Below are 13677 nucleotides of genomic sequence, written 5' to 3'. Positions count from 1 at the left end.
TGTGTATGACTAACATATGTAACATACTGACCAACTTTTATATCAAGACTATGACTTCACTCAACTCAAGTCTTAATTATAACAGACACTGTTGTATCTGACATTTGGTTAAGATCAAAATTATGATAGTATTATAAAATAAAGAAGTTTGTATAGTCAAATGGTGGCAATATCATTCAAAGATTTTTATATGATTGTGGCCCAAAAGTATGAAGAGATTATCCAAGAATTTATTGCTGTGTTGTTAAAATTTGACATGGTGAGACCACGGGTGTGTAAAAATACATATTGCTTCTTAAAAAAAAAAAAAAAAAAACAACAAGAACAGGTATCAGCCAGTAATAACAACGCTATTTATTTAGAACAATGGACATGTTTCTGGTTTCAACCACAGTTTCTTTGTTAATTAAATTTAAAATTTTCCCGGCCTATAGATCGTTCCACAAAATTCTGTGTGAAGATAATCGAACTGATATTGACAATGCAAGCTTTCACTATGGAAGGTGCTCACAGGAGGGCACAGACTTGCAGCAGATGTGCATGCACTATAGCACCGCATGTGTAGTGATAACTAGGTAAAAGATGAACGCACCAGTGGTTTTAACCTGGACACCTCAGTTTACTTTCACTTGTATATGAGAAGGTGGTCAGAGGACTCTATGCCTAAACATTGGGGCAGTAAGTAACTGACATACAACAGTTTACATGAAATTTCATGGAACAGACTGTTTCATACTCAGATGACTGTTTACATTTACGATTGTTGTTTCAGTTCGTTGTTACATCTACTGCCAAGTTGCAGCTTGAGTTGTTCTTAGATCTCTCTTTTTTTTTTTTTTTTTTTTTAAATGTAGGGCACCACTACATCAAGAAATTTTCACCACACTGAAAAGCTGCTAACACTGTGAGTGTAGCACAATATAAATTCAAATATAAATGTGAAAAGCCATCTCACAATGAACCAGTTTTCTTCGAAACCTTTTCTTTATTAGTATTATTAACAGTGGCCAGTTGCCATCTTGACTTCTTTGTAAGAAGGAACCTGTATGAAAATTCATTACTGTTAGCTTTGTGTTTCTCTTTCAGTTCTTTATCAAGACCTCCATTTGAATGTCTTTTGTTTAACAAAAGAGTTTATTCTTTTTGGAATATAATCATTATACCAATCGTTAAAGATAGATGGCTATATATCTCACCCTCCAGTGAGAATTTTAAACAATTCATAACTGTGTACGGCATGTAATGAACTGACATGGAAACTAATGCAGGGGGTGGACAAAAATATGGAAATGCCAAAAACAACATGCATTACCATGCCTAATACACAGTAGGAAACCTGTTGACATTCAAAACAGCTTCCATTCATCTCAGAATGGATAACAACTGGTCCTGTATGGTTTTTAAGGGTATCCTATACCATTCATCCCGCAAAATTAAGGGAAGTTCAGATAACAATGTGATAATGTACCCTTCTCTGCAAGTAGACCACAAAAGCTAATTAATATTGAGTTCTGGTAATTGTGGTGGCCAGACAATTTATATTAGGGCTCACAAAACCATTGCTGGATGATGCAAGTTGTGTGAACAGGAGCCCCATCTTCTCTTAGCACAGCACCACCACTGAACAGCAAATATTATACCAGCCAAAATTGTTACATAATCCTTGGCAGTAATGTTACCATTCAGAGGAACCATGGGACCCTTGGAATACCACAATATCACTGCCCAAATCACTGCCAAAGCCCTGCCATGTTTTGCTCCTGGGATGTAAACTTGGCCAGAAACTGGAAACTGTTTGAAAACAAGTTTGATCCATTCAAATGACTTTCTTCCACTGTTTCACAATCCAGGTTTTATGGCTTCAGCACCACATTTTGCTGCTAACAGGCAGTTGCATCACTGATGAGTGGTTTTGGAATTCCTACTCGTCCTGCAATTTCCTGCTTATGGAGCCAACAGGATTTTGTGTGTGTGTGTGTGTGTGTGTGTGTGTGTGTGTGTGTGTGTGTGTGTGTGTGTGACATTCAGCTCTGCAGTGACTTTTGCAGGTGTCATTCTCTTATTTTTCATCACAATCCTCTTCAATAAGAGTCCACCACGGTCACTCAGCACAGACTATTGCCCACATTCTGACTTAGCAGATGATGTTTTACTGTCTTCTAATAATTTCCGGGTATGCAGCCGGATCCCGTCGACATTCTGCCACGATATTTCGGCCCAGAGACGTCCGGCCATCATCAGGTGAGTACACAACTACTGAAGAGCCCCGGTGCAGTCGCGGTATTTATGCTGGGCTCTTCAGTAGTTGTGTACTCACCTGATGATGGCCGGACGTCTCTGGGCCGAAATATCGTGGCAGAATGTCGACGGGATCCGGCTGCATACCCGGAAATTATTAGAAGAAGAAATATGCCGGGAAAATTTCAGATGTTTTACTGCTTTACCTGTAGGCAATACAAATCTTTGTTATGGTACACCTCGAAACAAATGCGCGACTGCAACCTCTGGCAGCTGAAGCCACACTGGTCGAAAGCTTATACTGTGACAGTCGTTTTGTTGTGCCCATCTACAACTCAGAATACCCGCTATATGATGAGTGGCAACTTTCCTTTCCATAATATTATAACTGTCATTAACTGTTGATGTTCATTTTGTCTATGTAAAAATTTGTTTTTACAGAGTTTTAATGCAACTCATGTTACGGATGTATTTCCAAGCATGGGGATTTGGGGAGGAAGGGGTCATAAATTATGAGTTTTGAGCATATTGTTCTATTATCATGCTTTTTCTACAATTGCTGTATTTGCATTCTTGTATTTGATGAGAATGCTGTGGAGATATATCCATTTAAGGGCATGGTCTTAAATAGTGATATCATTGTGACTGAAAGAGAGTTTCTGTGTATGAATATTGTTGCATTTATTCATGGACACCTTTGGCGTAATAAAACTAAAATACAATTTGAAAGAAATGCTAGTTTCAACTTTGGCCACCAGGTACAAATCTGGCACTGTGAATGCACGAAAGATGTACAGAAATGTTTCGCTACATAATGAATCAGGAACACGACGTTGGCAAAAAGAAATCAAACATGTGAGAAAGGCATAATTGATTTTATTATTAACCGCTGCTTACACAGTTTGTTCTATATAAGCACCAGAGAAGTTGATGGAATGCTTATCCTTGAAACGACATGATCAACAGTTGATTGTAGTAGTTAAGACAGAATCTGAGCAAAATGTGCCTGTATACTGGGCTTCAAATCAGGTAGTGACTTAACATGTCCCTGGTAAAAATATTTTTTTTTTTTAGATATCCCCAGAGACCGAAAGTCACATGGATTCAACTTGAGTGACCTTGCGAGGAATGCATTTGCAAAACCTGTCGAGGTAATACATTTGTGGAAGGTCGCATTATGCAGACATTTCACAGTGTAAGCAACATAAGGTGCTGCCACATCTTGAAACAGCAGTTTCCACACAGCAGCAAACTTCCAAAGCAGGAATCCCATGCTGTATAAGATGGTATAGATAACATGCAGATTGGTTGGTTGATTTGGGAGAGGGTAACAAACAGCAAGGTCGTTGGTTCTATGGTCTAGGATGGCAGAAATCAAGGGAGGAACAACACAGAGAGCACAGTCAATCAAGAGGAAGGGAAAATGGGCAAACAAAGAGATAAAAGGAACATCAGGGCAACTGAAAGAAGAAATAAAAGGAGGGGGTGGGGGAAACAGGGAGAGCAGGGGTGCCCCAGAAATGCTGAGAGGGGTCAGGCACCAGCACCGCCACCTACCCGTCCCAATTCCCACACCCGACCACAACCATAACACAAAGGGGACAACATCAGCAGAAAGAGACGCAAGAGAAGAGGAAACAAAACTGCACTAAAGACCACACAAAACCTAGAGAAAGGCATCGAGAGCGTGGCAGGTGTAGAGGGAAGACCAAGGACTCCATAACCAATGCTAACACTAAGTGAGGGACTCCAATTCCAGAGGAAAATTCAAGGACTTAAACCTTAGAAGCCAAACCACTTTGGTGAAGAAAACTGAGGACAGACATAACCAAGCACAGGTCATCCGCTAACCCAAGAGACAAGAGAAGGTGGGAGGACACATTTAGTACGGTGAGCCAAAATGGGAGGCAGTCCAGCAAAATATAGACCACCATGAGGGCAGCCCCACAACCACAAAGTTGGGTGGGGAGGAGGGGGCTGCTCACTGCAGAGTAAAAAACCATGTGTCAACGTAGTATGGCCAATACGAAGATGACAGAGGATGGCAGATTTCCACTGGGAGCGGCAGAGGGTAGAATGCCACATGGTGGGAGTCTCCTCGATAGAGTGATGTTTATTAGACAGTGGGATAGCCAGTCAAGAGTCAGTCCAAGATTGAGCAAAAAGAAATTTGATGTAAAGCAAATCTGCCCCTGGAGGGGTCAAGAAGAATGCCCCACCGGGCAGCCAGACGATCAGCAAGTTCATTTCCCAGTATACCGAAGTGGCCAGGAATCCGAAGGAAACCAACCAAATAAGCAGAATCCCCAAGAATAGCGAGAAGGTTGTGGATGGCAGAGACCAATGGGTGGTGGGAAAGCTCTGAGTGATAGCCTGAAGACCACTCATTGAGTCCATATATAACAAAACTAGGGTAAGTGAGAACTATTTAATGAAGCAGAGGGCCCTATAAATAGCATCAATTTCACAGCGAACACCCCACACGCAACAGGCAAGTCACGGCGCTCCATGCCAACAGAAGACGTGAAGGCATATCCCATATAATAGGCAGATTTAGAGCCACTGGAGTAAAACACAATGGCATCCTGAAACCCCCATAAGGACAAGGAGGGGAGATGGACAACACTGTGAAGAGATGCGAGGCGGAGCAAAATCGGTAACCCACATGAGGGTGGGCCATTGTTGCGAAAAGAATACAATAGGAGGGGTGAGCAGGGGAAGAGCAGATAGTGTTGGCATAGGCAACCAGAAGATGAGATTGGCATTGGTGGCTAAACGGCTACCACAATGGTGAACTGGACCCAAGAGGAGCAGTGTGGAAGGTACAGCTGATCCATAAACCTCACAACCACAATCCATACAAGACACAAGTACTGCCCGGTAAAGGCAGAGAAGGGTTGAACGATTCACACCGTAAGAGGTGTGGGCAAGGAAGCGAAAAACATCAAGTTTACAAAAAACAACCAAACTTCAGACAATGGATATGCGGCAACCAAGTGAGCTTGTTGCAAAAAGAACAGCCAAGAAATGGATCTCAAGGGCCATGGGTAGGTCTTGGGTGTTGAGATATGGCTCTAGATCAGGATGGGCCATAGTACGGCAACAGAAACACACCATCCTCGACTTACGGGGAGAGAATTGAAAACGATGCAAGATCGTCCATGTGGAAGTGTGCCAGATGGCACTCTGGAGCTGTCGTTCTGCAGAATCTCTGAGTGTGAGCTAGCCCAAATACAGAAATCATCTACATACAGTGCAGGGGTGGCCAATGGGCCAGCAGAGGCCACAAGTTCATTAATGAAGCTCACTTAATACGGAGCCCTCTCGGAACACCATTCTCCTGGGACCACAGAGAACTTAAAACAGTGCCAACCTGAACTCTGAATGACCAGTGGGACAGGAACTGGCAAATAAAAATTGGGAAGGTCCTCCAAAGACACCACTCATGGAGCATAAGGAGACTGCAATGATGCCAAGCTGTGTCGTAGGCCTTACGAAGAGCGAAGAAAAATGCAACAAGATGGCAGTGTTGAGAAAAGGCCTGCCAAAGTGTGGTTTCCAATCAAAGGAGATGATCAATTGGAGACTACCCCCTCCTGAAAGCTACACTGTAAGGAGATAAAAGGTCCTTGGATTCAAGGATCCAACTGAGCTAACAAACCAGCATCCAGTATAGTAAACTCACAGGGACATTGGTCAGGCTGACTAGCTGGTAACTATCAAGGGACGATTGATTCTTGCCAGGCTTAAGGACAGCAACCACTGTCTCCCCATTGAGAGGAGAAAATACCATGGAGCCAAATATGGTTAAACAACCGAAGGAGGTACTGTCGTTGTAGAGGACTGAGGTGTTGAACAACTAGTTATGGATGGAATTGGGGCCAGGAGCTGAATTATGAGAAGAAAAGAGGGCCAGAAGATGCTCCCATTCAGTAAACTGTACACTGTAGAATTCTGCCTGACAAGGGGTAAAATATAAGCGGGAAGCTCAGCCCGCTGTTTACAGAGGTGGAAGGTAACTGTATAGGAGGTTGATGATGATGCCGTCAAAAAATGTGTTGCAAGGTGTTGCAAGAGCACTGATAGATATGTACAGAGGCCACCTGGAAGGGCAAGGTCCAATATGGAAGACTGCCACTGACAACTGTGGAGGGTGTGGAGTTTAGTCCACACCTGTGATGAAGGGCTAAAGAACGCAGAGGAAACAAAGCATTCCAACACACCTGTTTGCTCTGATTAAGTACCAGGATTTGACATGAAGACGTTTAAATTTAATAAGACCGGCAGAGGACGGGTGCCACGGAGATGTTGCAAGAGCAATGGCGATAACAAATAGCAGTGGTAATATCCGTGATCCACCAAGGAACTGGTTGATAGCGAATGGGGCCTGTCAAGCAGGGAATGGGAATGTCAGCAGCATGGATTATCTTATTGGACAGATCACAGACGACTGCATCAATACAACCTGGCAAAGGTGGAAACACAACCAGGGAGGTATTAGAGGACAATCAACACAATGGAAAGCCTAGCAGATAACCTGGTCATCGGGAAGTGGGAAGGGAAGAAGCGAATCAACATGAAAAGGTCACTATCAGAGATCACTGTGTGATGACCAGAGTAACAAAGGAAGAAGGGGGGGGAATAGAGGAAAACATCAAAGGAACTCGATAGAATAATAATAATAATAAAAAGTTTTGGAAAGATCTGTGATGTGCAGCAACATTTACACTGCATAGTTTCATATCACAATATGCTGCATACTTTTGTATTCATATTAAGAAAGTATAGATTCGATATACGATACAGCACGTTAGTTTCCGAAGCACTGAAATTGACTTTGAATGCGCTTTTGTAAGCCAATCGTAGCTCACGTCACATGATCTCGCCAGCCAATGACAGCAGATAAATAGGAAATGTTAATGGTTTAAATTAATGTACATAATGTAATTACAAGAAAAGTTAAACTTTCACATATAATATTGGTCTTTAAGAGATTAATAAGCTATGCGAAAAGCTAAGCTTTCATGTATAATATTGGTCTTTTTTGCATGTGTTACACTTTAAGATACATCACACAAATGTGACACTAAACTTTTAAATAATGATGATAATGTCTGGTCTTCTGGCCTCAAAATTCTTCTACGTAACTAGTCCTCTATGTGTTAAGTTTTAAGTGAGAGTAAAACACTCTGTGATTTAAGAAATCCACTGCACATTCGCATACTTAACATAATTCATCTTGTGTAAAAGGAAATTTACTTTGAAACTAATGCTTTTGAAAGCATTATTCACAATATTTTCCCATGGCCTATTAGAAATAGCTTCATTTCAGCAGTTGCCAGAAAGCGCCAGAAAACAGACCTTACTGTGCATGGACAGCTACGATGACTTAGGAAGCCCACATGTTCATGCATATATAGTATTAAGAGATCTTACATGATATCATAAAAGGAAGAGGACACTCCAAGAGCATCGGAATTTCATAAACCATACTAAAAGGCATATTTTGGCTTAAAGTGCACACTCATATGTCCAGATTCACAATGAAGTAGGCCCCAACATGGTATTAAGCACGCCAGAAGATGAAATTCAGTGATCAGTTGAAACTAGCCAATAGTGCGGAATGAAACACTTCATTTCTAATAAATTGACTGCCTCTGGGGAAAAGATTAATAAAAGCCACATGAAAACAAAATAAAATCAGAAAACTGAAACTGATAACATGTGTTAGCCTTCTGTGGTTACGTGAATGTATTTTAATTCACTTGACAGCTCCCAACCACACAAATTTGTTTTGTTTTCATTTGATGTGTGATGTATGAACAAAGAGGAAACAACAAATCACTAAACGTAAATACAGCTTACATAGAGGCTAACCCCCTTCCCACTACAACCCAGACTGCTGTGCAGATGCGCGAATCTGGCAGCTTGGGTGCTGCCAGAAAAATTCTTCCGGGTAGCATCTGGCTGCTTGTTGCTACAGCTAACAGCCACACTTCAAGAAACTGGAAGCAGGAGAATGTACTGTCCACACGCAACTCAACTGCACATGTGCATGAGCCCGCAGGCAACTGCTCAAATGAACTTAATGTCAACAGTTGTGACATCAGGCTCATCGGCAGCAGTTTATTGTTATGAAGTATTCCATAGTCTTAGTCCTAAAGCCTTTGACACATTTTGATGTTTATCAGTTCCTACCGGTCAAAATTATAAAAAATTAACCAAAGACTACAACAATGAAACATTCCCAGAATTCTAAAAAATTCCTGGGTTTTTCCTGGTTCTCTCCTGGATGAAAAAATTCCCGAGTTTTTCCCAGATTTCCTGGAGTGTATACACACTGTTAGTGTATCTACCAAGTTTTGCTACCACATATTGGATCTCCAAGAGTAGGTGCGCTTCAATTATGAACACCCAGTAATTGAAGAGGCTATTCCTTGACCATTGCTTACACTTTTCCGTTTTCCCCCACGGTCTTACTTTCGGCCCTGATGAAGGAACTTTATATAATTCAAGAAGCTAGAACATCCCATATTGTGTGTGTATCAGCAGCATTAAAAGTTCCATCTCTTGAAACTAATTACTGGCTAGTTATTCTGTCTTATAATTTTAAGTTGAGTATACTTCTAATTTGTAATATAATTGAAGAAGTTAAGCTTTCCAGACAACAGTCAACTGAAGTTCACTTGACCAGAATAATTTTATGGCACAGACTGCAAACAATGTTATTGCAGGTATGTTGAAATTGCAACAAGAATAGATATTCAGATAAAAATATCACGAACAAATATGACTTTTACTGAAGACTTTTTAAACTCTTTCTGCATTGTTATTTGGAGGCATTATAAGAAAAGAAGTATTAATTTTAATGAACAATGATCAAGAGGCAATATTTATGAACAAAAGGTTGACTTTGAAGAAGTGCAGAAGGAGGTGGGAAACGTCCCCACCTCCCTTTCTTTAAAGATTACCAGCTTAGTTCATTACCACTCATGTGAAGATCATTTTGTCATGTTTTGCTGTGAGTCACAACAGGTGATGGTAGCAAATGGAAAATATAATGGATGTTGATCAAGCCCTTTATACTGCAAAATAGAGGTCCCATGCAACACTTTAAAAGCAGTGTAACTACTACTTCACATCAAACTGAAGCCACAATTATACTGCTTAATAAAATGCGCCAATGTAACAAAAAAGTCCTTAAAAGATATGTACAAATGTCTAACTGAAGCAGTAAACAATACTTACCTGAACAGGCGGATGATGTGCTAGCAGAGTCCGTAGTCTAGACCTATGCCGATCATCGGAAAACTGCCCAAAATTAAATGTACCTATAGATGTGTCAATGAAACACACCCCAAATACTGGAACACAGGAACCCACCTGGAATAGAATGCTTCAGATTAATTCAACCTCTTACACTGTGTACATATATGACACACACAGAAAACAGCAATGGAGGATAAGACAGATTGCTCCTCACCATACAAAAATGACTCGTTAAGTTGCAGACAGGCACAATTAAAAGGCACAGCCCTCATGCCCATGGTCTTACCGCTTCTGAACACTACCATTCCCAATGTCTTTCAGATTCAAAACCTAATACTTCATTCCTCATACACCTTACTAACTTTATCCTAACCCACACCTACTTCTCCTTTGAAAGGAAGGTATACAAACAAATCTGCAGCACGGCCATGGGGCTATGCATGGCAATCTCCTATGCCAACCTGTTCATGGGGCACCTAGAGATCTTTCCATCTACAGGAGATCTTCCTACCATCTCGAAACACCAAACCCTTTACCTGATACAGTTTCATTGTCGATACCTTCACGATCTGAACTCATTGCCAAGACACCTTACCCCCATTCCCTAACAAACTCAATACCTTCTCACGTATCTGCTTCACACTGTCCTCCTCAACAGTGTGTGCAATCTTCTTGGACACAGAGTTTCTCCTCTATGTTTACTTCCACACCAAAAAATCCCTCTCATACAGCCTGGCCACCTAGGGACAGCGTACCTGCAGTGACAAGTACTCCCTTACCCAGTATACCGAGGGTCTCAACTAGGCCTTCACAGACTGGCACTATCCCCAAACCTAGTCCACAAACAGATCTCCCGTGTAATTTCCCCTCATAACCCCAATCCTCCCACCGCTCCCAAGAGCTACCCATGAAAGTGTCCCCCCTTCATCACCCAATACCACCCTGGACTGGAACAACTGCATCACATCTGTTGTCAGGATTTTGATTATCTATCACTATGCACTGAAATCAGGAACATCTTACTCAAGAGCCTTTCTACCCATCATAGAGTGATGTTCCACTGCCCTTCCAATCTCCGCAACATCTTTCTCCATTTCTATGCCACTCCCAGTCACACCTCTGGCCACAATGATCATATCCCTGTGGAAGACCCAGGTCCAAGTCCTGCCCAATCTACCCACACAGCACTTCTTATCCAATCCTGTCACTGGCTTAGCCTGCCCTATCGGTGGCTTGGCCACCTGTGAAGACAGCCATGTCATATACCAGCTCTGCTGCAGTTACTGCACAGCTTTTTATACTGTTATGACTACCAACCAGCTGTCCACCAGGATGAATGGCCACCACCAAACTTTGGCCAAGAGCAAAGTACACCACCCTGTGGCACAACATGCAGCTGAACATAACATGCTTGATTTCAACTGCACCTTCACTTCGTGAGTCATCTCAATCCTTCTCTCTACCACCAGCTTTCCTCAACTACACTGTGCGAGTTATCCTTATAATGCATTCTCTGCTCCTGTAATTATCCTGGTCACGACCAAAGGTAACATATTGTCCCCATACCCTTCAACCATCAGTTTCTGCATCATCTGACCTATCACCACCACCTCAGTCTCATCTCCCACTTTCTTTGTTTGCTGCCCTCTGCCAATGAACCTACCCACCTTTCCTCACTACTCTCGTTTTTTCTCTTTTTTACCCATCTCCCTGCCCCACAACTGCAAGATGCAAGCCTGTTGGTATTCTAGTCCCTGCACACACTTCAGACACCCCCCCCCCCTCCCCCCACCCCTACACTACTGTTCCTCTTACAAGTATCATCCCAGACTGCTACTTCCATCGTACATGATAGTTAATCTGGTCCCAGCTGCTAGAGTGCCGAATTGGTGGTCATGTGTGGGTCAGTTGTGCCTGCTTGTGTGAACGAATGGTGTGTGTGTGTCTCTTTTGCTGACGAAGGCTGTGGCCAAAAGCTTTGTGTAAGTGTCTTAATTGTGCCTGTCCGAAACTTAATGTGTCATCTTTATAACAAGTAGCAATTTATCTTTTCCTACATAGTTGGTACTCCTAACTGGAGTTTCCAATGTTTGATTTTGCAGAGGAAACGAGTGTGTATTATTGAATAATTATCTTTATTTGGTTATTTTCATACTGCTCAAATAAGGGAAAGTAATCTCACTATACTGTTGTCATTAATAGGTCATAAAGAAGCAGATAGAAACAAATTTACAGAAATAAAGTTAGTTAACTATGCAATCATCTTGCTGCCACACTATTCACTATACTGCACCTTACAACTTCTTGCATAAATGCTATGTGCCTAATTCCTTTTTGTTCTTGATTAGAGACCAGTCGATCAGAAACTTTCCCTTTGCTGTCTTTGTGCGATTTCTTACCACACCTCATAATATTCACCATGCCTTATACAGGCATTTGGTAATTTCCATCACTTGAAATTCAGATTTTACCGAGAAAATTTACTATCTAGATATGCAACAATGATGAAACAAGTTCCCCAATATTTCGAATTTCTAGATACGTGATGTCTTGTGGCAATGGTTGCTGAAGATTAAGAAATAGTCTGAAACTTGAATAATACTTAATATGCTAATCACAAGGCAGTGATAAAGAAGAGGAATGGGGAGGGGAAAGACAAGCAGGTGCACAGGCAGAGGATGGCACACAAAGAAGGTGACAGGACAAGAATCAGAAAGGGGTAATAGGACAAAGGGGGTGGAAGCTATTGGGTAGAGGGTGTGAGGACAGTAGGTTATCATAGGTTGAGGCTGAGATAATTTGAGAAGCAGAGCATGTACTGCATTTTAAGGATAATTCCAACTACAGAGTTCAAGAAAGCTGGTGGTGGAGGGAAGGATCTAGATGGCTAGGGTAGTGAAGCAGCCACTGAAATCAAGCATGTTTTGCTCAGCTACGATGTTGTGCCACAGGGTGGTCTACTTTGCTCTTGGTCACAGTTTGGTGGTGGCTGTTCATCCTGGTGGATAGTAAGAGTGGAGAGCAGCTACGAGGTGGGTGAGGGTCGTGTTCTGCACGCGCACATGGCAAAAATCTGTGAAAAATGTGAACATTACTGCCATCACTATACAGTCTGAAGGCAACAAATAATACAGTGAAACCTCTGTTTCATGTTTTCCAGACTTAAAAACTGCAGAATCGAGGAAATCATTAAAACTTCCGAAATACGAGCAAAATCATATGTAATTGGCATAAAAGTGTAATCCTCTCCAATGCTTTGTGGTAATGAATTACATCAGTTCTTAAAAAGTTACAGATGTGTAACACCAAATAAAAATTCATCAAAAAACTGAAATTGATATCTGGGCACAACGTAATAGAGTTATTTTCCGACATGCTACGACCACAAATTATACATCAAAACACAAATTTTTGAGAGATCTTTCCTTTGTGCTCACCCAGAAAAAGAGCAAACATTGATGAACATGGTGAATTGAATGGAAAACTGAAGTACGGTGGAAAATGTTGAAATCTAACCTGTGTGTGTGCAGCAAGCTCTGGTGATGCGAGGGCAGTGACTTCTAGTGTATTGATTGTAAAATTTTCCTTGTTCTTTTGCTGAATAGTCAAAGCGGAGATTTTTGTGGTGTTGCCAACATGCGCTGTTTGCACTTCGAACTCATTGCTTGCTGTAGTGTAAACACAGGCTGTTTCATGAAAGCAGATATGTACGCACAAGTTTACGTTCACATGTGGTACTTATTTATGCCAACGAATATGAAACAAAGTTAAGCCTGCTTGAGATTTCAGCGCTTCTCTGCCCCAACAATCTGTTACATTTACAACAATTGTCTGCTATCACAACGTTTTAAACAGCATTGATGACTATAACAAAGACGAACAACTATTCACCAAAATGTGGTGCCGCATGTAGCAAAGAGAGTAGACTACACTGGCTGCAGTCCGTAGAGCCATGATATGTTCCCGATTCTGTTGACAGGCACTGAACAGAACTACCGTAAATAAAATTAATGCATGGTAGTGAAGGGCGTACGAGATTGAACTACATAAATTAAAACCTAAATGGAAGCTGTGGCCACTATATTTGCGATTTACCAATCACATCAGTCATACTTTAGAGCAACCCACCAAGAAAGCTTGCTGTTCACCATTCTATATTCCTGAAGCCAA

At 41.6% G+C, this 13677-nt stretch overlaps 1 protein-coding gene across 2 annotated transcripts in view; it reads right to left on the bottom strand.

Annotated features, from left to right (window-relative positions):
- LOC126416189 (DNA mismatch repair protein Msh6) overlaps positions 1-13677 on the bottom strand; it is a 318808-nt gene that overhangs the window by 150734 nt on the left and 154397 nt on the right. For both annotated transcript variants that reach the window (XM_050083772.1, XM_050083773.1), the window contains one exon: positions 9487-9621. In XM_050083772.1, the coding sequence (XP_049939729.1) occupies positions 9487-9621 (135 nt within the window). The remainder of the gene's footprint in view (positions 1-9486; positions 9622-13677) is intronic.

This window comes from Schistocerca serialis, chromosome 8, assembly GCF_023864345.2.
Source record: "Schistocerca serialis cubense isolate TAMUIC-IGC-003099 chromosome 8, iqSchSeri2.2, whole genome shotgun sequence".
NCBI lineage: Eukaryota > Metazoa > Arthropoda > Insecta > Orthoptera > Acrididae > Schistocerca > Schistocerca serialis.
The sequence above is the reverse complement of the archived record's forward strand: the minus strand, read 5'-3'. Positions and strand labels throughout refer to the sequence as shown.